General features: G+C 39.6%; 1 protein-coding gene across 7 annotated transcripts in view; it reads left to right on the top strand.

Moving 5' to 3' along the window:
• Positions 1 to 25,612, top strand: part of LOC122793310 (protein RUFY3-like) — a 1,534,975-nt gene that overhangs the window by 454,317 nt on the left and 1,055,046 nt on the right. For all 7 annotated transcript variants that reach the window (XM_044061194.1, XM_044061195.1, XM_044061197.1 and 4 more), the window contains exon 8: positions 19,402 to 19,471. In XM_044061194.1, the coding sequence (XP_043917129.1) occupies positions 19,402 to 19,471 (70 nt within the window). The remainder of the gene's footprint in view (positions 1 to 19,401; positions 19,472 to 25,612) is intronic.

Here is a 25,612-nt window from a genome sequence, read left to right as displayed (position 1 = left end):
TTGCAGGATCATCCTTAAATATATGAATGTAGAAGCAAGTTGAAAACTTACCAAATAAATCTATAGATTTAACCACAGTGTGCAACCAGCATAGTAAAACATTGCCATTACATACGTAACAGGACTGAGGGAGAAGCTGAGCTCTGTTAATGGATGACAGCATTATTGAAATGGCTAGTTGATCCTACACACTGGGTGTAGGTAAATGTCACACTTCCAAAGCATAAGCTCCTGTATTAAGTTAGGACATGCATAACCATTTAGTAAGACAAAAGTGCCATAAGAAGTGACTTGTCAGTACTCAGCATTTCGAGTGGCACCAGTGGTAGCCACTTCATTTGAATGAAGCAACATGATTATCTAGACTTGGCCTTCATGCAGGATATGATCATCTTCAGCTATATCTTTACAGCCATTAAATCACTATATTTTCTGTTGACTTTTTCAAAAGCCTAAATCTTGAAATTAACTCTTAGCACGCTACTTAAAAGTCTATATAGTAGACTCTTCATATCAAGGAATAAGAAAGTTTAGTGACAGTATTATAATTTATGGAAAACAGAAATGTAATGGTATAACTTTTTTGTATTTAAACATTTACAGATTTGTAATCTAACATTAAAACTTTAAGATTTATGAATTTTTATCTTTCAGCAATAGTAATTCACCAGATCCGAAGAAAAGTACTATTCAATAAGCACCACCATCAACAAAGCCATGATTCAACAGCTGTTAGAAATGTCTTAGGTAGAACTAACTATTGGGCAAAATTTGTAACATACTCTGCTACTGAACTGAACCTCTTAGCTGTTGGCTAAAAAAAAGTGGACCTTGTCACAGATCTCAAATTTAGCATATTTTGATCTGGAAAAAGACAGTTTAATGATATTGCACTGTTTTAGTAAGGAACACATATGTCCTGAATGATGTTGAAAATGATGATCTCAGAAAGAAAAATAAACTTGAATCATACTTTGGAGCTGTGACAATTTCCATTTCTATTTCTATGGATTCTTATTCAGTCTGGTAATAGCTCACTACAGACTGGAATCATAGCTGTCAACTTCAAGCTCAAGAATAATGGACAAACCAAAAATAATGGAGTGACCAATGCACAAAATGAAATATGACACTAATACACTTCAAAAGTTAATGGTACATCAGGTTTGGAATTAATATGCATTTTCGGAACAATACAAAGTTTGAAACTACAATGTCTGCCATGTTTGACTGCCTGTAAATCAAACGTTTTAAGAGGGACATGGCAAAGATATGACTTAAAATCAGGAATGTTCTACAAAATCAGGCACAACTGGGAGGTATACCTAAAATCAGTCTACTACTTAAACTTTCATTTTACTTCTAACTGCCTTTCTCTCTTCAGCTATCTTTATCTTTGCTTTAATGCATTCCTGCCTTAGCACTGTATATGGATCACATACAATGCTAATTACTGAGACTTTATTTTTTATATGATTTAATAGTCTGTATGCATACTTACTCTCATGCCATTTTTTTCCTGTTGCAACTTAAGTTGCCCTTTTTACTATTGCAGTCCACTGTTGTCTTGCTTTGCAGTCTGGCCTAGGCCTACTAAAGTTCCATTCAAATCATTGCCCTACCCTGGTAAATAAATTCAAATCAGTAAATACATACATAAATACAAGTCTACAGTTGATATTAAAGGAACTGGATTTTTGTGCAACTATTCAAATTTATCCATCGTATCATGAGGAAGAAGTAGATTTTATGGTCAAACAGCCTGCAAAAATATAATTACTAGATTTCTCCAGAAGTTTCAAAATAGTACAATATATATATTTTCTTTGCTGGAATGGTATACCAAAATAATTAATTTTGAAATATTTCAGATGAGCCCGTAGAAGACCACTTTACTTCAAGCAGTTAAAGATCTGCAGCACAACAGTACCTGACATACTCTAAAAAGATGTCCACTAATTGTCTCTACTCTGAAACATTTTCCAGTTTTAAAGGTTATCTTTAGTTATCAGTGTCTTTTGATTGTAACTTTATTTTATCAGGATCATATTTTGTAACAGCCACTTCATGAAAAAGTCCTAGAGTAATTATGAGGGACATCAAGTTACACTTTTAAACATTATATTGCCCCCTTTTTTGTTAAATGGTTGGTAGGATGTAGTGCAATCTCCCCACTGGGGTTTTAACATTTTATTATTTATTTATTTATTGGCATTTGTTTACTGGGAAAGTCCACTGGGCTGAAAAAACCCATTTTCAGTGGAAGCCCAGGCAGAAAATGTAAAATAATACATTAAATATAAAACAATTAGGATATACAAGCAATGTTTACAAAACAGACAGTAATATACAATAGTTGAAAGTGTGCAAATGCATGATATGAACAGATTTTTAGTGGTAAAGGTCACAAACTAGTCCAGTGATTAAATTATGTAATTGAAAAGGGTGGTTATTTCAAAGGCAGTTTTCTCTGAGAATGGGCATGAGTTGTTATTGGTACCAGGGTTAATTAAAGATGAAGCAGAGTTCCAGAATTTCTTAGGATTTTGCTTGTAATATTTTTGAAGGTTTAGATAGTGTTCATTCCTATCATTAATGATTAGGCACTTTGCTCGGTTGCGGAGCTGTCTGAATTGTAAGAGATCAGTGGGATTTTTATACTTTTACCATTTTTTCCATATTTTGTCCCTAGAATTCATAATTTGCTTAGTAGGTGTAGTAAGCCACATGGCGTGCTTGATTTTTATTCTTTTTTGTCTAACTGGGTCTAGCTTGTTGAGGGTAGTTAGGAATGTGGAGTTAAAGAACTCTGTATTATCCGAATCACACAGCTACTTGCAATACTCAGAATATAATATATTTAGCCAGATGTTCTTTGTGTTTCACTGTTGCAGTCATTACATTTGGGTTTTCTGCCTGCAGGTAGCCCTCAGGCTGCCTGAATACCAGAGTCTTGGATTCCTGCGTCGGATGCTATCTCTTCTTCCATGATGTCAGGTCGTCAGGGGTATAAAACATGCAGCCGACGTCATTACATCCATCTTTCTTGCCGCGTGGTGCCCGAAGCAGAAGCAGTTCACAAGTGACGGTCGGCCGACTCCTGAAATTTTCGTTTTCGAGTTTCAGAACCGAAGTCTTCAAAAAAGCTAAGTACCCTGTTGGGGATCCTTTTTCTTGCTCTTAACCGAAGTCAGTAAAAGTTAACAGTTGTCTTACCTGTGGAAAGCAAATACCTCAAAACAACTTTCATTCATACTGCATTCCTTGCCTAGGCCCAGACCATGACGTCCCTCACTGTCGGTTTTGTGCCTTATTCAACCCCAGAACTATTTGTCGTCGGTCTATTTTTGCAGCAAATTATTTTGGAACTCGGTATAACTATGCAGAAATGGCTTCGGTAAGCCATCCGACTACTGATATTCCGAAAAAACGTAAAGATAAAGACAGAGACAGACCGCATAGGTCCAAAACTGCAGACGACGCTTCCGTTAAGCTAGTCGCCAGTTCGCTGGTACTCAGTGAGGGACTTTTGCAGCCCCTGATACCCACTACTTTAGATTTGCAGGCCTCTACTGAGACCCATTCGGAGTCCGGTATGCCGCGAGATGCTTGTTCGACTATGGAACCTGTGGATGTTTCTACCTTGGATGGGTCTGGAGCCGCTGTGTAGGCACCAGCTTCTGAGGGTGTATTCAAGCCTACAGACTTGGATTTTAAACTGACACCATCTTCTTCATCCAGGCCTAACACTCGACCCACGCCTAGAAAACCAATGTCCAAACCGCATGGTCAGGCCCATATGCCTAGAATGGCTGAAGACTTTATTACTTTAATCAGGGGAAGCCAGCCTTCCACCTCTAAGCAACCTAGAACTGATTTTACTTCTGATTCTTCTGATCAATATTCTGATATTTCTTTTTCTTCTGATTACCAGGATTTGCCCCTGATTACCAGGCTTTGCCCTTATCTACCTATTTGGATTCTGATGCACAGGATTCCATTCCCTCTGCTTCCCCTCCAGAAGATTTTTTTTTTGGTGAAACCTTGCACACTCTTAGGGAGCATTTCCGCTGAGAAAGCCAGGATTACTCTGACTCCAAAAAGAGGCTTAGGGAATTCTTACTCCTTCCTCAACACAGGCCTTTAGCTATCCCCCCAGTTCTGGACATTGTAGATGATGCTTTCTTGGAATCTAGCCTGTCACTTTATCTCCAGTTCCCAGAAAACCTGACAGGTATTACAGAGTACCTGACTCTCACAAGTTCCTCTTCAAGAATCTTATTGTGGATCCAGAGACCATTGCCCAAGGTCCAAAGGGCATTAAGGCTACTGCTGCCAAAAATCCTACCCCTTCTGATAGAGATTCTAGAGCCCTGGACAGATGGGGTAAGAAGGTATACACTTCTGCTACTTTGGCCATTAGGGCTTTAAATTGCCAGTTACATATGTTAAAGTACCAGCAGCATATTATTGGACTACTTAAACAGAAAATGATGTTGATTCTTGACTGTGCTGAACACAAAGAATTACAGGATTTAATGCATTCTGCAGAACAAGTTGGTAAACATACTTTGAATGTGATTTTGATTCTCTAGAAGCAACTTGCAGGGCTGCTGTCACTGGGTCTGTACTTAGAAGGCATGCTTGGCTTAAGGAGCAAAACTTGCCAGATCATGTTAAAGCTAAGTTACTGGATGCTCCCTTAAACCAAGACCACCTGTTTGGCAATAAAGCAGAAGAAGTCCTCAAAAAGATGGAGGAAAAAGCTAAATCTATGCAAACTGTTAAAGATTTCCTGCAAGTACAGCCTCCCATATTTAGTAGGCATTGGCCTTCAAAGAATTGGTCCTTTCCAGTCTCTTCCAGGCCTTCTCAGTCCAAACCCAGGAATAGCAGACAACCTAGGTTACAGTCTCAGGCTACATACAGGCCTAAGCAGTGGGGGGCTCCCACTTCCAAAGCTGGAAGTAGTAAGACACCCCCCCTATGGAAAAGTGTCACAATGACTTAACTTTAACAATTCCAAGCCCTGATCAACTGACTGCTCCCTTAGGAGGAAAGCTCACCCTGCATGCAAAAAACTGGGAACTCATTACCCAGGACAAATGGGTTTTAAATATAGTTTCCCAAGGATACAGATTCCACTTCCACACCCTACCAACCCCAAATGGCTGGCCAGCCCTACCCCCAAATCAGTGGGCAGAGGCTCAACAGCAGGTTCTCTCTCTTCTAAGTATCAGAGATATTCAACCTGTCCCAGCAGAAGAAAGGGGACAAGGTTTTTATTCGTGACTTTTGCTGGTACCCAGAAAAGACAGCTCCTGGTGTCCTATCCTGGACCTCTCTATTCTAACCACCTTTTTGGTAATCCCAAAATTCAGAATGCTAACACTTCAACAGCTGCTTCCTATGCTAGGCAGAGATGCCTGGTTGGCAACCTTAGACTTAAAGGAAGCTTACTTGCACATTCCAATAAGGGAATCTTGCAGGAAATACCTATGCTTCAGGGCAGGCTCCATGCACTTCCCTTTGGCTTCTCTACTGCGCCCATGGTATTCACAAAGTGTCTCGCTCCAGCCATTGCATTTTGCAGGCAGAGAAATATTCAAATATACCCATATCTAGACGATTATCTGATTCAGGCAGAAAGCCAGGACTTGCTATTAAGACATCTGACATTCGTAAAGAAGCTTCTAACCTCGCTGGGGTACACCATAAATGAAAAGAAATCTCACCTAGTACCCTGCCAACAGATTGTATTCCTGGGAGCAAGCTTGAACACAACTTTCCAGATGGCTTTCCTCACTCCAGAAACACAAGTTTATTTGACAGCCTACTTCAAACTACTGGCCACAAAGACCCAGCTATCTGCAAGGAAAATTCTGCAGGCCCTGGGGTTCATGGGCTCTTGTATTCTACTAATTCCATATGCAAGACTGCATATGAGGAAACTACAATGGTATCTAAAAAGCCTATGGTGCCAACATTCTCAGGACCTGGAATCAATGATTCCTATCATTCCTTGTATAAAGACAGAGTTCCTTTGGTGGGCAGAGGCCTGCTACCACAACAAAGGGCTCTATTTACTCTACCCCCTGCCACCCAAATCCTAACAACAGATGCATCAGACTATGCATGGGGGGCTCACTTGGCAGGGCAGTGCATTCAGGGCAAATGGAACCCAAGTCAGATGCACCTGCATATCAACAAAAAAGAAATGTTAGCTGTACAGAATTCCCTGACAACCTTCAAAGACCATATCCTTCCAGGACAATTATTGGTAAAGACAGACAACACCACAGTTATGTGGTACATAAACCAGCAGGGGGGAACCCACACATACCCTCTCTGCAGACTAGCCATGGCTCTGTGGAATACAGCCTTGAGCTACCAAGTGCACCTACAAGCTCAATTCCTGCCAGGCAAGCTAAATTCACTGGCAGAAGACCTAAGCAGAAATCTCATGGACCCACATGAATGGAGACTGGAACTAAAAATATTCAGCCTCTTGAAGAGCAAATGGGGGACTCCAGAGATAGACCTGTTTACCTCCCCTCAAAACTACCAATTGGACAAATTCTGCACAAGGACTCCCCACAGTCAAGCTTGGAAAGTGAATGCCCTGTCCTTCACCTGAGAAAGCCTCTCGGTTTATGCCTTTCCCCCTCTGCCTCTCCTCTCGAAGGTTCTGCTAAAGATCAAACAGGACAAGCCAAGGACAATACTGATTTCACCAGACTGACCACGCCGACATTGGTACCCCCTCTTGTGCAGTATGATACTGCTGGAGCCATGGCACCTACCTCAGACACCTTTCCTGCTGTCCCAGCAGGCAGGCCAGATTCTGCACCCTCAGCTTCAATCCCTGAACCTTGCAGCCTGGCTAATTCCTTGAGCTCTCCAGTAGCATCCCTCAGTAAGCAGGTGCTGGATGTCATTCTGGAAGCAAGGAGGCCTAGTACTAGAAAATCTTATGCTGAAAAGTGGAAAAGATACTGTTCCTGGAGCCAGATTCAGGAGATGGGTGCAACAGTGCCCAGCTTACCTCATATTCTTCAGTACTTAACAGAAATGCTCCACAAGGGCCTGTCCTTCTCGTCAATTAAAATTCATGCCTCTGCCATTTCAGCACATTATAATACTGAACCACCCCTCTTCTCTCACCCTCTTCTAAAGCAATTCCTCAGAGGGGCCAAAAATTTAAGACCCCCCCCCAGTCGAGCCCCTACTCCAGCCTGAGACCTTAACTTTTTATTGGAAAAGCTCACCCTCCCTCCATTTGAACCAGCTGCAACTGCAGAGTTGAAATTCCTTGTTTGGAAAACAGCCCTCGTTCTAGTCATTACTTCAGCAAGAAGAGTGTCTGAATTACAGGCCCTCATGGCAGTGGAGCCCTTCATTATCTTCCATGCAGACAGGGTTTCCCTCAGGACCAATCCTTCCTTTATACCCAAGGTGGTGTCTAGTGTGGCCCTAAATCAGTCCATTCATTTGCCTACCTTTTTCCCGAATCCACAAAACAAAGGTGAACAAATACTGCACTCTTTGGACGTGCACAGACAACTTAGATTTTATTTGGACAGGACTAAGCCTCTCAGAAACTCTGAACAGCTGCTAGTTGGCTTTGCTGCAGGGGCAGAGGGGAAGGCCATTTCAAAACAAACCATTTCCAAATGGATAGCCATTGCATTCATTTCTGCTATAAGCACCATGGAAAACCTACCCTACAGGGGATAAGATCACATTCCACCAGTGCTGCATCTACCTCTACAGCCTTCCTCAGAGGAGTCCCTACCAGGGACATCCTAGAAGCAGTTAGCTGGAGCTCTGTACATACCTTCACCAAGCATTACCACATGCCTATTTTTTCTAAATCCAGAGCTGGTTTTGCCACTGCAGTCATGCAGGGCCTTATAGCTGGTCCTAATGCTCTCTAACTTCCTCCTCCCTTCTTTAGCTTTGGGAATCAACCCAAATGTAATGACTGCAACAGTGAAACATGAAGAACATAGTACAGTTGTGCACACTTACCATAAATGTAGATGTTCAAGTGTATTCACTGTTGCAGTCCTGGTTACCCTCCCTCCAGCTCCCTGACTTCTCTTGGCTCTACTTTTCCTTCTTGTTTGGTGTATTTGAGCTTTCTGGTGTATTTGCTTTTTGTTGGAGGTGTAACATAACATATAATTGCTTCCCATTGTGGGAGCACCTGACATCTGGGGCAAAAAACACTAATGTAATGGCGTTGGCTGCATGTTTTATACCCCTGACAACCTGACGTCATGGAAGAAGAGACAGCATCCAATGCAGGAATCCAAGACTCTGGTATTCAGGCTGGCTGAGGGCTACCTGCAGGCAGATAACCCAAATGTGATGACTGCAACAGTGAATACACTTGAACATCTACATTTATGGTAAGTGTACACAACTGTACTATGTCAATGCTGTGTATCCTTTTACAGTTAGTCTTCCCCACATAAAAGGATACACAACTGTACTATGTCAATGCTGTGTATCCTTTTATGTGGGGAAGACTAACTGTAAATTTAAGGCTAGAATTTTTAAACATATTTCAGACTTTAGATTAAAAAGGGAACACAATGCTTTGTTTCAACATATTAAGGAAAATGAGGGGCATTATTTTTCCTTTCAAGTTTTGCAGTTGGTAAAAGTTAATTCAAGAGGGGGGATGTTAAAAATCTTACTGAATTTTATGAGGTAAAATGGATTATAGAACTAGGGGCAGATAGGTCCCCTGGTCTAAATGGTATGGTGCCTTTAAAGCTCATTTTAAGTAGGTGTAGACCTAATTTTTAAATTGTTAATTGTTTTTAGAATCTGATTGGTTAGTCATATGTATTTAACTTGGATTGAACTGTTATGGTTTGGTCTGAAGAAGGGATTGTTTCCCGAAAGCGCTAACCTACTTTGTGTAATAATACAAGTTTTATCCTTTAGCCTGGTGGTCCACATTGCTATATTTTTGTTTAATATAATTGCTGCATTAGTGGACCTTTAGCTTCTGGCTGGTCTGTTTATTTTTTTACGAGTTAAAGAACTCGACAGCTTCATTGAGTGGCAAGAGTTTTAGAATATTCCAGATGATGGTTCTAAGGGTTTCATTGAGAATTGTAGGGTTAAGGGTACTTAGAGTTCTAGTTTGTTTAAATTAGTGTTGGGAGGTTGTTGTGTTGGTTTTACAAATTATATAGGCTGGAAGTTGGTCACTAATACTGGAAGAGAAAGTTCCTACTGTTGAGATTTTGTTAGGGTTGGGAACTAGTATCCAGTCTAGTAGTGAGCCACAGCCTTTATTTTTGGTAGGTCTAGTTACATCTGTTATCAGCTGAGTAAAGTTGAAGAGGTTGATATTGGATGAGGGAAAGTGGTCTAAGGAATCTAGCCAGTTTACATTTACGTCACCTGGGATTATTGTCTCATTGTTAATATTGTTTGATATCCAGGCAAGAATATCTTCTAGGATGGGAATATTGCTTGGGAGAATGTATATGGCTATGATGCAGAGATACTTAGAATTGTTGAGTTTGAGGAATGATATAAGTAGTTGGGCAGTAGCGAATTGAGGAATAGGCCTGGAGTATGTGGCAATGGTGAAAGGCTTGTCCTTTTTTATGGGGTCTGTCAGCCTGTAGATAGGCATAACCTGGGGACAGGAATGTTTATTCCTTTATGTAAGGTTTTAGCCAGGTTTTGGTTGCTGTTGGTATGTTTGGTTTGTTCTGGGACAGCCAGGCATGGAATTCTGTTATTTTTTTTTTCTGATACTTTGAAGACTGACTGTTGTGAGATTTAGTGATTTATGTGATTTCAGGGAGTTGGTGTTCATAGGAACAGGGCCTGGGATAGGGTGGATATCTCCACAAAGAAATATGTTAGCTTGCTTGGACAGGTAGCTGAAGGGTAGGAGATTTCTTTTTAAGTGACTAGAGATAAAAATATGGTTATTATGCTAATTGATAAGCTGGAGCTGATAAATATTAATAAACTGCATTTTAAGAGGTATTGTGAGTAATGTACTATTCAGGTTAAGTACCAAGTGGTTCCCACAATCTCTGCACTGTTTGCTATTCTGCTCAGATCTTGGCACTTTGAATGTATGGTTTTGAAATTTGTACTTCACTTCTATCTGGAGTTTGGGCAGTAAATGAATATGTGGTACATAGCTATACAGTTTTTTTCATAAATTCAAGCATTGTGTTTGTTATTTTTCAGGAGCACAGACGTTAATTTCTTTATGTACATGGCACTTTTCTAAATATATGTGACTAGCTGAAATGACATCCTTAAAGTGTGGGATTATAAATGCTTGTTTTATAATTATCACAGGTGAAGTACACAATATAGATTTTCTCACATTTAGATTTAGAAGAAGACATTCTTCTATCAGTATCATGGTAGAATATCTGATACTGATGCTTTTCTTTTGAGGTAGCACAGGTGGCAGGGAATCTGAGCAGCACCTTCTAGTAGGCATGCATGGAGATGTATCAGTCTACATTCACAAGAGACTCACATCAAGGCTGCAAAAGCAGCACAATGAACTAGAAGTTCTCCATGCCCAAATAACCATCAGAAAGGTCCTGTACCATATATTAGCTAGCTGTAGAACTACCTTTATGACACAAGAAAACCACAACACCGATCTACAAGAACTAGAATTATTCAGTATTAAACCCAATACTATTTCCCTAGTGACCTAAACTATCAGCTATAGACTGGAAAACCTACATCACCACAAGTGCACAAGCACAGAGATTCCTGGACATTTTTCAGTTAAGTTTGCAATTTCAAAAGCACAACAGAACAATGCTGATTGTGAAGGACGTTGCCTACAGTGAAACTGAAAATATAACTAACCTACTGGCCGATGCATTTAGCTCTTCCATTATTCCTCTATCCCCTCATCTCTCCCTCAAGGTATACCTGAAACCGGCTCACCTACAGCTACCACATAAAACCAAGTGCTAAAGGTGCTATCAAAAGCAAGAAAATACTAATTTGATGGGTGCTGATAACGTCCCTGGATGCATCCTAAATTGTACGAAGCACGATCTAGTCACCACTGTTCAACCTCAGCCTGCATACAGGTTTTGTACCAAGTAAATTGTGAACAACTACAGTTATTCCCTGCATAAGGGAGGACCTTCCACAGTCCCAGGCAATTAGAGACCCATAAGTCTGACCAGCCTCACATACTGATGAAAGCTATAACACCAACAACAAACTGATGAAAATGACAAAGACTGTAGACCGTCGTAAAAAAATGCATACAATTCAGTGCACCAAGCTGTAAAAAACTCATTTGAGCCAAAAATGGTTACCGGTTCCATTTAATCCATTATTAAACTTCTTCAGACAACACATACAGTTCATCACTTCTTTTAAATAAGACCTAAAAACATTTCATTGGCTAAGACAATTATTTAAAGTGATACTTCCTTAAAAACATTTTCAATGGAAAATTTGTCACTATTTATAAGAACATAAGACACCATCTATACCATAATAAAGTTGAATTATAAGTACGTATACAACACATTAGTACATATTTCTTAAAATTCCTAGTAGTTTAAAATCTACTAAATATTTATTCATATAGTTATATTTAAAAAACCTTGCTATTCGATCTTTATAATTTCTTTCTAAAGCCTTTAATTTTAACACTGCAGAAACTGAGTCTGCTGTTAGCTGATGCTGCCATTTTAATTCCTTTAATTCTAGTTGCAGTCCCCATGGTTGTTTGTCATTTATAAATTAATGGTCAATGATAATAAAGTCGAACCCATGGCTTGGAAATTCCATAATATATTTAGATAAGGCATTATTTATGCTGAATTTTCTTATGGCATATTCATGCTCATAAATTCTTTGGCTAATCTTTCTGTCTGTTTTTCCCCTATATAAAATGTGGTGCATGAACTGCAGTGTGTCAGGTAGACCACTACTACAACTGTACTTTCCTTTTAACTCATACTTATAATTTCTTATGGTGAAATTATCTGTTTCTCTTATTTTGTTACACCATGTACATGCACCACATTTACACATTCCACATTTATTATTATATGCAATAGCTTGTCCTTTCTTTAACAAATATTTAAAGCTCAAGCCTTTTTTATATACAATGACTGGTTTGTCGCCTACATAAGGGTCATCTAACAAGATGGTCCAGTTTTTCTGGAATATGGAAATTCAGAACTTATGATCCACACTAAAAGTAATAACTAAAGCTTTTGTGTAGTCTGTCTGTTTTTTGACAGTATCATGTGTCACATTACTCTAATTTCTAACTTGCATAGGAGAAACGGAAAGTTCTTCCTCTGTTGCTAAACTAATACGTTGATCATTACTACTTAAAGTGGGTTTAAAAAAACTCTCATTCTTTTAATTTGTACCTCTTGAACTAAATCATCTAGTAGGTCTATTGGGTAGGCTCGTTGAATGAACATAAGTCGTAATGTATTGCATTGATGAATGAAGACTTCCATTTTAGAAACCATTCGAGCCACCCTAACTAACTAAGCATTAACCACAGATTTTTTTTCTGATGATACGGGTGGGAGCTGCTAAAATTCAGGCACGAGTTGGAATATGTTTGCTTCCTGTATATATTAGCATATTTATTGCATGTATAATCTTTAAATAAATGTACATCCAAATAATCCATATGTTCAGTATCAATTTTCCATGTGAATTTTAAAAATGTAGTTGTATTAATATATGGTAGAAATTCTTCCAGTAGACTCATAGGTCCATTCCATATTATACTTATGTCATCTTGTAACCTATGATAGGTTTTAAGGTGGATCCTTGTACTTAGTATTAAATACAAAATTCTTCTCCCAATAAGCCATTACGGTATTAGCATAGGCTCCTCCGCAAGGTGAGCCCAAGGCTATACCTCTCTTCTGCAAGAAATATTTATGCCCAAAACTAATGAGGTTATTGTTAAGTACCAGTTCAAGAAGTTCTAAAATAACAAAAATAAAGTGACAGTATTTCATTAGTCCATTCTAGCCCTTCCTCCTTGGGTATTACTGTATATAAGTCATTGACATCTGCAGTCACTAAGATGTCATCCTGATGTTCATCATGTTACCCTGCTGCAGTCATCACACTTGGGTTATCCTGTCATCAGGCGGTCCCGCAGTTGGCCGGAATTCCAAAGTCTTGGTCCGGCGTCGGTTGCTGTCACTTCTTCCCTGACGTTAGAGCGCCAGGGGTATATATAATGCATCTGACGCCATTTTCTTCAGTCTTTCTTGCCGCGCGGTGCCCGAAGCAGAAGCAGTTCGCAAGTGCCGGTTGGCCGACTCCTGAGATTTTCGAAGTCAAATTTCAGATCCGAAGTCTTCAATAAAGCTAAGTATCCTGTTGGGGAAACTTTTCTTGTCTCAGACCGATGTCAGAAAAAGTTAACAATTGTATTTCTTGTGGGAAGCAAATACCTCATAAGGATTTTCATTCTTACTGCATACCTTGCCTAGGCCCAGACCACAATGTCACTGGTTGTCGTTTTTGTGATACGTTTAATAAGCGTACTATTAAAAGATGCTTTGATTTCGCACAACACTACTTTGGTAGAAAATTTAACTACACAATGCCGTCAGAGCAACCGACTACCGGTGTGCACAAAAAATACAAGGATAAGGACAGGCAGCCTAGACCCAAGCCAGACTCCGAGGCCTCGGCTGGACAGGTCTCTGGTTCACTGGTCTTCAGTGAGGCTCTGACACAGCCCCTGACTACCACAGATTTGGAACCCGAGACTGCTTTGGAGCCTTTGGCGGAGAGTGCTAGGATGACGCAGCCATTTTGTTTAGCTCCTACCGACGACACTGCAGAAAGAGATGTCAGTGCTGCAGAAACACATTCGGTTTCTGAAGGCGTTTTCAGACCGACGACGCTCACCATAAAAACGTATCCTAAGCTTAAGACTCCTATTAAACCAAAAAAGACTGCACTTCAGTCTCCAGTTCAAGGCCCCATGCCTAAGAAACAGATGCTTAAAATGGCTGAAGATTTGATCTCTTTAATCAGGGGTTCCCAACCCCCACCCAAATAAAGGCCTAGACAAGAGGAAGATCATGCCTCCTCTGATCAAGTGTCTATTTCCTCAGGCTCCTCTGAGGACCAAGATTACTCCTTCTCCCCTTATGAAGATTCTGATGCTAAGGATTTTATTCCCTCAGATTCTCCTCCTGAAGACTACTCCTTTGGGGAAGCTTTACACACTATGAGAGAACATTTTCACTGGGAAGGTCAGGACTACTCTGACTCAAAGAAAAGGCTCAGAGAGTTTCTTTTACTCCCCCAGCACAGACCACTGCCATCCCCCCAGTTTTAGACATTGTGGATGATGCTTATTTAGAATCTAGTTTGAACCCAGATTCTCTGCCTCCTGCTCCAGCCAAACCAGACAGATACTATAGAGTGCCTAACTTCCACAAATTCCTTTATAAAAGCCCTGTTGCTGATCCAGAGACCATCTCCCAGGGTCCTAAAGGGGCTATGGCTTCTATGGCAAAAAATCCTGTACCCTCTGAAAGGGACTCTAGAGCACTAGACAGGTGGGGGAAAAAGGTTTACACCTCAACCACTCTAGCTATGAGAGCACTAAATTGCCAATTTCACATGCTAAAATATCAGCAATTTCTAATGTCTCAGTTAAGACAAAAAATGAGCACACTCCCCCAACAGTCTGAATTGAAAGAAATGCAGGATCTGTTGCATGCAACTGAATAGGTGGGCAAACATACTTTACAATGTGGGTTTGATTCTTTAGAGGCTTCCTGCAGAGCAGCTGTCACTGGGTCTGTTATACGTAGGCATGCTTGGTTAAAGGAACAAACTCTGCCTGATCATGTTAAAGCAAAGCTTCTAGATGCGCCCTTACAGCAGGATGTTCTATTTGGAGTTAAAGCAGAAGAAGTCTTAAAGAAAATGGAGGATAAGGAAAAATCTATGCAGACAGTCAAAGATTTTCTACAGGCACAGCCCCCTCGCTTCAGCAGAAATTGGCCAACAAAAAATTGGTCCGTTCCAGCTACTAACAGACCACAGAGGGGTAAATACAGACGTCCAATACAAACCTCGACAATGGGGCACTGCAACACGGAAGGGAGGAGAAGACAGGCCCCAAACTACTAGAAGGCAAACTCAATGACTTATACCTCATCTGGCCAAGCAACACTCTCTTGGCAGCTCCCTTGGGAGGAAAACTCGCACTTTTTTCAGACAACTGGCACATTGTCACAAAGGACAAATGGGTCCTAGACATAATTTCACGAGGATACAGATTCCATTTCCACACCTTGCCAATGAAAAGAGGAATGCCAAACCTGCCACAAAATCAATGGGCAGAGGCACAAAAGCAAATTACAGCTCTCATGGACATGAGAGCCATTCAACTGGTACCTACATGGGAGCAAGGCCAAGGATTTTACTCAAAGACACTTTCTAGTCCCCAGAAAGGACAATGCCTGGAGACCAATTCTGAACCTTTTCATTTTAAACACCTTCTTACGAGTACCCAAATTCAAGATGCTAACACTACAGCAGCTTCTTCCCATGTTGGGCAAGAAAACATGGCTAGTAACATTGGACCTCAAGGAGGCATACCTGCATGTCCCTATCAGACAAAGTTGCAGAAGATACCTCCGTTTCATTGCAGGTTCAACCCATTACCAATTCTCTGCACTGCCCTTTGGCTTATCCACTGCACCCAGGGTCTTCACAAAATGTCTGGCACCAGTAATTGCATACTGCAGACAAAGAGGAATTCAAATATACCCATACCTGGATGACTGCCTCATCCAAGCAGAAAGCAAGGACACCCTCTTACAACATCTGGCTTTTGTAAAACATCTTCTAAGTTGCCTGGGGTACACAGTAAATGAAAAGAAATCAAGACTAGTACCCTCACAAAATATGACATTCCTGGGTGCCAGCTTGAATACAACGGCCCAGAAGGCTTATCTGATGCCAGACAAACGACTACAACTGACTCAATATTTCAAAACAATGGCAACAAAGACCCAACTCCCTGCAAGAAAAATTCTGCAGGCCTTGGGTTTCATGGCATCTTGCATACTACTAATACCATTTGCAAAGCTGCATATGAGGAAATTACAGTGGTACCTAAAGAGTGTATGGTCTCAACACAGCCACAGCTTGGACACAATGATATCTCTCATTCCCTGCCTAAAACAGGAGTTTCTATGGTGGTCACAGGCATGTCACCTCAACAAGGGTCAGCCTTTCACCTTGCCCCCAGCCAGGCAAACTATGACAACAGATGCATCGGACTATGCCTGGGGGGCACACATGGCAGGACAGTGCGTTCAAGGCATATGGACTGCAGATCAAAGGAATCTGCACATCAATCAAAAAGAGATGCTAGCTGTACAGAATGCTCTGACAGCCTTCAAGAACCTATTACATCCAGGACAACTTACAATAAGGACAGACAACACCACAGTAATGTGGTACATAAACAAACAAGGGGGTACACACTCCTACCGTCTATGCAGGCAAGCAATGACTTGTGGAACACAGCACTGGCTTACCAAGTTCAGTTACAAGCTCAATTCCTGCCAGGAAAAAAGAACACATTGGCAGACGACCTCAGCAGAAACATCATGGATCCCCATGAGTGGAAACTGGATCCACAAGTATTTGCAATGATAACTCAAAAATGGGGGCTTCCAGACATAGACCTGTTTTCCAGCCCCCAAAACTATCAGCTAACAAAGTTTTGTACAAGGACTCTTCACCATCAAGCTTGGAAAGTGGACGCACTCTCATTCAGTTGGAAAAACCTGACAGTATATGCCTTCCCTCCATTGCCTCTCCTCACAAAGGTGGTTCTGAAAGTCAAAAAGGAGAGACCACGACTGATACTCATAGCCCCAGACTGGCCACGCCAGCACTGGTACCCACTATTAAGGAATATGGCCCAGGGCCCACCTTGGATTTTACCACAAATTGCCCATCTGCTCACACAGCAAAACAATCAGATTCTACACAGCCAGCTCAAAACCTTAAATCTGGCTGCATGGCAAATCACCTAAGCATCCAGCCAGCTCCTCATTCCCAAGCAGTTAGGGATGTTATTCTGGAAGCTAGGAGGCCCAGCACCAGAAAGGCCTACTCAGACAAATGGAAAAGGTTTTGTGCCTGGAACCAAGCTAAAGGCCAAAATACACTTCAGCCTCACATGCCTCAGATTCTACAGTATTTAACTGAGATGCTGCACAAAGGACTTTCTTTTTCTTCCATTAAAATCCATGCATCAGCTGTTTCAGCCCAATACAACATGGATCCACCCTTATTTTCACATCCACTTTTAAGGCAGTTCCTCAGAGGGGCAAAACACATTAGGTCCCCCAGGAGAGCACCTACACCAACATGGGACCTCAATTTTGTTCTGGAAAAACTTACGCTGCCTCCCTTTGAACCAGCTTTCTCTGCAGATCTACAGTTTATATCATGGAAGACTGCACTGCAGCTAGCAATAACTTCAGCCAGAAGAGTCTCAGAGCTGCAGGCACTAATAGCAGTGGAACCTTTCCTCATTTTCCATCAAGACAGAGTTTCTCTATGAACTAATCCTTCCTTCATGCCTAAGGTGGTTTCCAGTGTGGCTTTAAATCAAACCATCCACTTACCCACCTTCTTCCCAAATCCACAGAACAAAGGAGAAAGACTCCTGCATTCCTTGGACATTCACAGGCAACTTCGTTACTACTTGGATAAAACTAAGGTTTTCAGAAAATCTGACCAGCTCTTTGTATCCTATGCTACAGCTTCACAAGGGAAGGCTATATCAAAACAAACCATTTCCAAATGGATAGGACATTGCATTCGTTTTTGCTATACCCATCATGGAAAACCTGTTCCTGCTACCATTAGGCCCCACTCTACCAGGGCAACAGCTACATCTACAGCCTTCCTCAGGGGGGTTCCAACCAAGGAGATTTTGTAAGCTGCAACTTGGAGTTCAGTACACACCTTTACCAAACACTATCACTTACCACTTTACTCTTAAGACTAGAGCTGGCTTCGCCACTGCAGTTCTGCAGGGCCTTCTAGCCTCCTCTAACCCTCTATGACTCCTCCACCCATCCTTAGCTTTGGGATTCTACCCAAGTGTGATGACTGCAGCAGGGTAACACGATGAACATAGTACAGTTTTGTACCTACCACAAATGTAGATGTTCGAGTGTACACCCTGCTGCAGTCCAGGTTACCCTCCATCCATCCCCTCTGATCTAACTGGCTAAATCTCTACAATACCTTCCTGATGTATTTGCTTATAGCTGGAGGGATTTTGTGTTTGTGCTAAAATTTCTTAAATTGGTACTAATTACTGACCACCTTTTTGGGGGCACCTGACATCTGGGGCAAGAAAAACTGAAGAAAATGGCGTCAGATGCATTATATATACCCCTGGTGCACTGACGTCAGGGAAGAAGCAATAGCAACCGACGCTGGACCAAGACTTTGGAATTCCGGCCGACTGCGGGACCACCTGATGACAGGATAACCCAAGTGTAATGACTGCACCAGGGTGTACACTCGAACATCTACATTTATGGTAGGTACAAAACTGTACTTTTTCTATTTTATGCACTTCTAAAACCTCCTTCATTTAAAGGTTATTGCAGTGCTGCCAGTGTTTTGCAAAGGCATGATTTTTTTCTCTTAAGGTGTTTAAGTTATGAGAAGTACAAGGTGTCATTTTCTCACCTATAGACTTGTTTTTTCCTTGTTACATAGGAAAAAAAGTTAGTAGTATGAATATGACTTATAAATCTATTTGTGGGATTATTATTTATTTTTTTATTTTTAGTTATATCCTACCCACAGTAGTGAATGAGAACATAGATAGCACATAACACCAGTGACTGATGGGTAAATGCACCTTCATACATTTCAGTTTCACCACTGATACTTTTCTGCACTTGATTACGTGCATGCCTGTTACTGTTTTTTTTTTTTTGTCCTATGGCTTCTACTAGGACACATAGCTCTTCAGACCTTGTCCCCTCTTTCTCCACTCTTGGCAGAAACAGACTATTTGATTTATTCCTGCCCTGATTAGGCCTTGAAGAACCTGATTGCAAAAATGTGGAACACCAGGAAGCCTGCTTGGAAATGAATGAAGCTGAGATAGATTTATGTTCTACTTTAAGAGATGAGCTGCTCTCTGGACCACCAGTAGAGCCTTGGAGGACATTGCATGTTCTTATGATAATGCTTTACATTAATTCTAATTATGTATTTCAAATGTGGCTTACTGGAAAACTGTGTGATGATAACTGAATATTGTGGTTTAAAATGTCTGGCATTGCTGATTTACTTTCTTTCCTTAAACAGTTCGACTGTAATGAATCTACAGATGAAGGTGAACTCTTTAGAGGCATCAAATACCAAACTTACGGAAGAGGTAAGACTACAAAGTATTCTACAGTAAATAAGATTGTCAGAAGTTCTTAATATACCCACATCTAGTAATACATTTCATAATAACTAGCCAAAGTACACCTATCGGTCTATATATATATGCATGCAGACATTTTTTATGATACAGCTCTTAGAAATTTCCTGTCTAGGTACTGCATTTTGTGAGTAATGTCTGATAATATAAAAGCCTAACAAAACTCTTCTAAACATGTAGTTTGCTAGAATATCTTGCCACATCCTTTAAATTGCCATAGCCATGCATCAGAAGTGCCTGGGAGACTAAATAGTGAACATAACTTGTACAGTATAGCCTATGACTAGGGCATGGTAAACATGATTATCTCGTACTACTGGCCAGGAATTTGAGATTGTTTAATTATAGAATTAAACAGTGACATATTGAAAGGTTCTGTACATCATTTGTTTAAAGATTATGAGCAAGCTGTGAAGATTTGGGGAAGATGGGCGAAGGCTGCCAAACTAGTCAAATAGAATTTGATACATAATTCTATCGTTTGTATATATAAATGTAAAATACAGGCTTGTGTTCTTAAATTAAAGAAAACACTGTAAAATGTGAACTTCAAAATTGTTGCAACATTGCCATCTGCTGTAAGGAAAACTAAGCCAAGCATTTCAAATGTTCTTTGAAGTTAAAATTATCTAAATAGTGGTGCCAAAGTGGCTGGCTGAACACATTATTTTTATTGAGTACTCTTTTTAATGTCACGAGCGCTGCCCTTTACTTTATATTTGTTAGTATTTTATGCACCAAAATTATATATAAATCCTTTATTTGTAAGTGGCTTTAAATTTTAAATTGAAATCCACCTATCATTGAATAGGAGGGATTATTTAAATGATTGCTATCAGATGCACTGTGCTGGAGCAGTATCTTGGATATATCTTGGCATTTTGACCTTTATTTCATTCTAGCGCTCTCCATCATATTATCTATCTTCTGATGGAAGTGTGTTTGTTTAAACAGTGTTCTGCCTTTAATTACATTAAAAGAGCTTGAACTTTATTCTTGCGGCAGCGGTATATGGTGATAAACACACATTATTTTTATTGTTTTAACTTGGGGAATAATTACTAGACTAGTGTACACGTGAAATGTCTTTTATCGTTGTAGTTTCCTGAGCAGGTGTTAGAGTGATAAATAATGCAGTTTGTTGGCCTGGGAACTCCAGACTAAGTGTCAAAATGATGTAATGTGTATACTGGGAAATCCTAAGTGTCAAAATGATGTAATTTGGGAGGGCCTAGCAAAGATGTTTATTAGTGAGTTTAAAAACTGTTGTTCAGAGAGAGACTGTGAGCATTTTGATCTTGATATCCCACTTATCAGCACTCTGCCTGTTGTTTTATGTAAGTAGTGTCTTAGAAGTATGTTTTCTTGTAGTAATAGCTAGGAACTTAGAAGAAAGTTAGACAAGTGTTTTTTCTGTTATATCAGAACTTTCCTACTGTATTGTTTTAAGTTTCTGTGTGATCTCTGAATCCTTAGATATCACTGTGGTGCAGTAGTATTGCCTTGTGTTTTTAATTATTTATTATTAAAGATTTTTAAAAGCCTTTTACCTGTAGCTGGTTTGTGTAGAGATAAATAAGCTCTAGAGTACATTGTATATTTATAGAGTTTATTGTAATAAGCCACTCTAATAAGCCTTAGACTGAATAGTCACATTACCAATTGGATAATAATATTGCACAGTAATAATTGGACACCCGTTTAAGGGTCATTGGGTAGCTGATACATATTAGCTGGTGGTGGCAGAAATTACTACCATATAGTCTGGGTAAAAGGGTACAGCTGGAGAATCTGTGTTAGCCTTATCCAGGAGTGTCTGTGAAGTTGTATAAATACTTATTTCAAAGTGTGTGTGGTGTGTCAGCTACCTGGGCAGGGACACAAAGCACTGATGGGACAGAGAGGGTACTGGAAGTTAGCTTGTCAGCTAGGCTGAGATCTGGACCCTATAGCTGTGCCAGTGGGAAGTCTTATTTGGGACCTGGAGAGCAAGGGAGCAACCAGCCCCATACTGACTGTGATCCCTGTGTGCACTTAAGGGAAATTGTACTTTACTGTGTGCATTTGTTATCCTTTCCTCTTATATGAGACGCCCTCTCTGGTGGCAGTGGTTGGGATAAGATATCCTCACATTTCTGGTGGCAGTGGTTGGGATAAGATATCCTCACATTTGTGGTTTGTAGTGGTTGGGATAAGATATCCTCACTTGTGGTTTGCAGTGGTGTGGGTAGAGTGAATCCTGTAGCTTATGTACAGTGATCTCTGAAGGTGTTTTGCACTCTAAATCAATTTATTTGTTAGGAAGACATAAAGCTAAGAAAAAAGCAAACCGGTTTCGGCTGTCTTCAGTGCATTAAATTAATTAAGCATACAGGCTAAGATATATAGTATAGCACCACCTGAAGTCAGTAGGTGTAAATTGCATCCTTCATTAAAGATATTCATTCAAACCTGGGGAAAACAGGACACCCAATTTAATGATCCATTTTTTTCTATGTTGTTTAATAACTGATGCCATCCTGATTTGTTATTACTGTTTCGCTGTATTCTATCAATCACTGTAAATCTAAATGTGGCTTTGGGGAGTTTTTGTGTGTGTTTATAAAGCGCATTTGTTAGTTTACCCGTTCTAATATCACTGAAGTGTTCTGATATTCTGAATTTGACACACCTGGATGTTTGTCCCACATAGAAGGCTGAACAGTTGCAGAAGGCCATGTAAATCACCCATTTAGAGTGACAATTGGCAAAAAACTTTATAGAGAATACTTGTCCAATATTTTTACTAGTAAATTCTTTTGTCTTAGACATATTCTTACAATGGGTACAGTGTCCGCATGGGAAGCATCCTTGCAAGGGCCCCCCTTCCAGAGTTATTTGTTTAGGGCTGTTGTCAGATCTGTTCACTTGTTTATAATGATTCAAAAATGAACCAATGTTCTTCCCTCTTCTATAGGAAAAGTGACACGTATCCTCTAACAAGGTGCTAAGCTTGGTGTCAGCCAGTAGGATGTTCCAATGTCAGCAGACACTGTTAATGAGGACATCCGTGTTTCTCCCATAGGTGGTCACCAATCTGATTTGGGATTTATTACTTTGTTTTTTGTCCCTATATTGAAGTAGGGTATCCCTATCTTGATTTGCAGCACAATGTCTGCCTTGAGCAATGTCCCCTTTCTTGTACCCTCGGTCACTGAACCTATTAACCAAATCAGACTCATATGTATGATAGGTCTCAGCATCAGAACAAATCTTCTTCAGATGTAAGAATTGTGACTTTGGGATGTTTCTGCATATATGGGGGGGATGAAAGCTGGTGGCATGGAGTAAGGAGTTGTACACTGGGTATTTCTGATAGACCTCAGTTGTCAGTGTATAGTCTGCATTCCTAGTTATTAATACATCCAAAAAAGTGATTTTATCAATGTCAAATGTAATCATAAACTGAATGCCCCATTTGTTCTCATTTAAATGTGACAAACTCCTTGAGGTATATAATGTCAGACCTCCATACCAGCCAGCAATCATCCAGATATCTCCTCCATATGTTGATCTCATCCATGTATATATTATGGGCTCTATCATAAATGATCTATTCCTCGATGTAAGCCATGAAGAGATTGGCATAGATCGGAGCAAACGAGGCTCCCATTGCAGTGCCTTTGGTCTGTAAATAACAATTGTTCCCGTAGTATATAACATTTTTGGTTAATACATGCTCAGCCAAACAGAGCAATAATGTATTGAAAGAAAACAACTGCCAGTATATCCAAACGTTTATTCCACTTGCTTCTCTCTCTCTAGCGCCTCGGCTTCAAAAAGCCTTCAAGGAATATCTCACAGTAAAAAAACAAGTACCTTTTATACACACCTTCATTAATTAATTATTCAATTAAAACTAAACAATTGGGTGTTAACAATGTAAAAACAATTATCAAATCACACTTCCAGCAGCATTCAGTATTCAGACCTTTAGGAATCAAGGTCTGATATTTCAAAATAAAAATTAATTCTTTTTTCAAAAGTTCATGTCTAGTCCTATCTTCACTTACTTCTTGTATCATAATTTGATCTAAAATAGATACCCTGAGACTATTACATTCAGAGTTATGATTAATATGAGTAAAAATAAAGTATTGAATAAAAGATATCATAGGTATCCCAAAGGTTATAACAGAAATAAATTTGAGTCAGGTAAAAATGGTGACAATAGCATTTATATGGTATCTGTATATAATACATGCAGTGAAGATATAAGAAAATGCATTTCATATTTTTGGAAGTATTTGCGGAATTTTGAAGAATTAAAAGATATGACAAATAAAATGTTAAAATTTAGTTATAGGAGAGGTAGAAATATTAAAGATATAGTAGTACACACAAAGTTTGAGTTACCTATGCAGAAATTGGTTAGATCGGTTCAAAGTATAGGTACAAAAGAGTGTGGAAAATGTCAAATTTGTATGTATGTGGAAAATTATTTTCCTTATATCAATGGAATTAGCTATATACCAAAGAGACATTTTAGCTGTACCACAGAAAAGGTGATTTATATTATTAGATGTGGATGTGAAAAATATTATGTGGGTCAAACAAAAAGGATGTTCAAAATTAGGATTATGGAGCATCTGAGAGACATAAAAAATAAGAAAATAGAAAGTCCATTAGCACAACATTTTATTGAATATCATAACTCTGAATGTAATAGTCTCAGGGTATCTATTTTAGATCAAATTATGATACAAGAAGTAAGTGAAGATAGGACTAGACATGAACTTTTGAAAAAATAATTAATTTTTATTTTGAAATATCAGACCTTGATTCCTAAAGGTCTGAATACTGAATGCTGCTGGAAGAGTGTGATTTGATCATTGTTTTTACATTGTTAACATCCAATTGTTTAGTTTTAATTGAATAATTAATTAATGAAGGTGTGTATAAAAGGTACTTGTTTTTTTACTGTGAGATACTCTGAAGCCGAGGCGCTAGAGAGAGAGAAGCAAGTGGAATAAACGTTTGGATATACTGGCAGTTGTTTTCTTTCCTATCGGATATAATTTTTTATTTTGGTGCTTGTGTTGTTTTCAATAATGTATTGAAACCTGGTGGATATAATTCGGACTTGATTAACCAATATTCTAAGGCATCTAAATCTTCCCAATGGGGCATGTTGGTATATAATGCAGAAACATCCAAAGTACACAAATACCACCCCTTCTCCAACTGCATGTCTGATATAATCCAAAGAAACTCCGTAGTGTTCTGTATTGTAGCTCTAACACATTTAAGCAAAGGTTTGAGATGTAATGTTAGGAACTGGGATAGTGGTTCTGTGATTGAGCCTCTGCCTGAGACAATAGGTCGGCCAGGTGGGTTTTGTAAATTTTTGTGGATTTTAGGTAAAACTTATATATATTGACTACAAGGGTCAAATACTGTTATGTGAGATGATACAGAATATCATCTGTTATAATTCCCTCCTCCCTGGCTGATTGCAAAAACTCATCTATTTGCCTCTTAAAACCGGGTGTAGGGTCTATTACCATATGTGTGTAATACCTATTGTCTGACAATTGTCTCATAGCTTCAGAGTTGTATAGAGACCAATCTTGAACCACAATGGCTCCACCTTTGTCTGCTGACAATATTACCAATTCCTTGTTAGCTGCCAATTCTTGTATCATGTCCATCTCCTTGTTGGACACATTATTGTGTTCTGCATGAATATCCCTAAAGTTAAAGTGTAGATCTTTGAGAATTGAGTTGTAAAACATAGACACATTGGGATAAATGGGTGGGATGAAGTTTGATTTGTGATACCTGAAACTGGAGTTAGGTTCTGAGTCAGCGGTTGTCTGAAAAAATAATTTCAAGTTTAGTAATCTACAAAAATCAGAGACATCTTTAGCAAATGTGACTTCAGGAATAAAGACACCAGGTATGAAGTTGAGACCTTTATTCAGTATTTTTATATGTGTAGGAGACAATTCAGTCGATGATATATTCAACACATTATTTATTTCTGTACAATCAGCCTCAACAGATCTACCATGCTGTCCACCCGTGTTTCCTCCCCCAATTTACACTTGA

This window comes from Protopterus annectens, chromosome 2.part0, assembly GCF_019279795.1.
Source record: "Protopterus annectens isolate FY-2018-M chromosome 2.part0, PAN1.0, whole genome shotgun sequence".
NCBI classification, from domain to species: domain Eukaryota; kingdom Metazoa; phylum Chordata; order Ceratodontiformes; family Protopteridae; genus Protopterus; species Protopterus annectens.
This window is presented reverse-complemented; position numbering and strand designations above follow the sequence as displayed.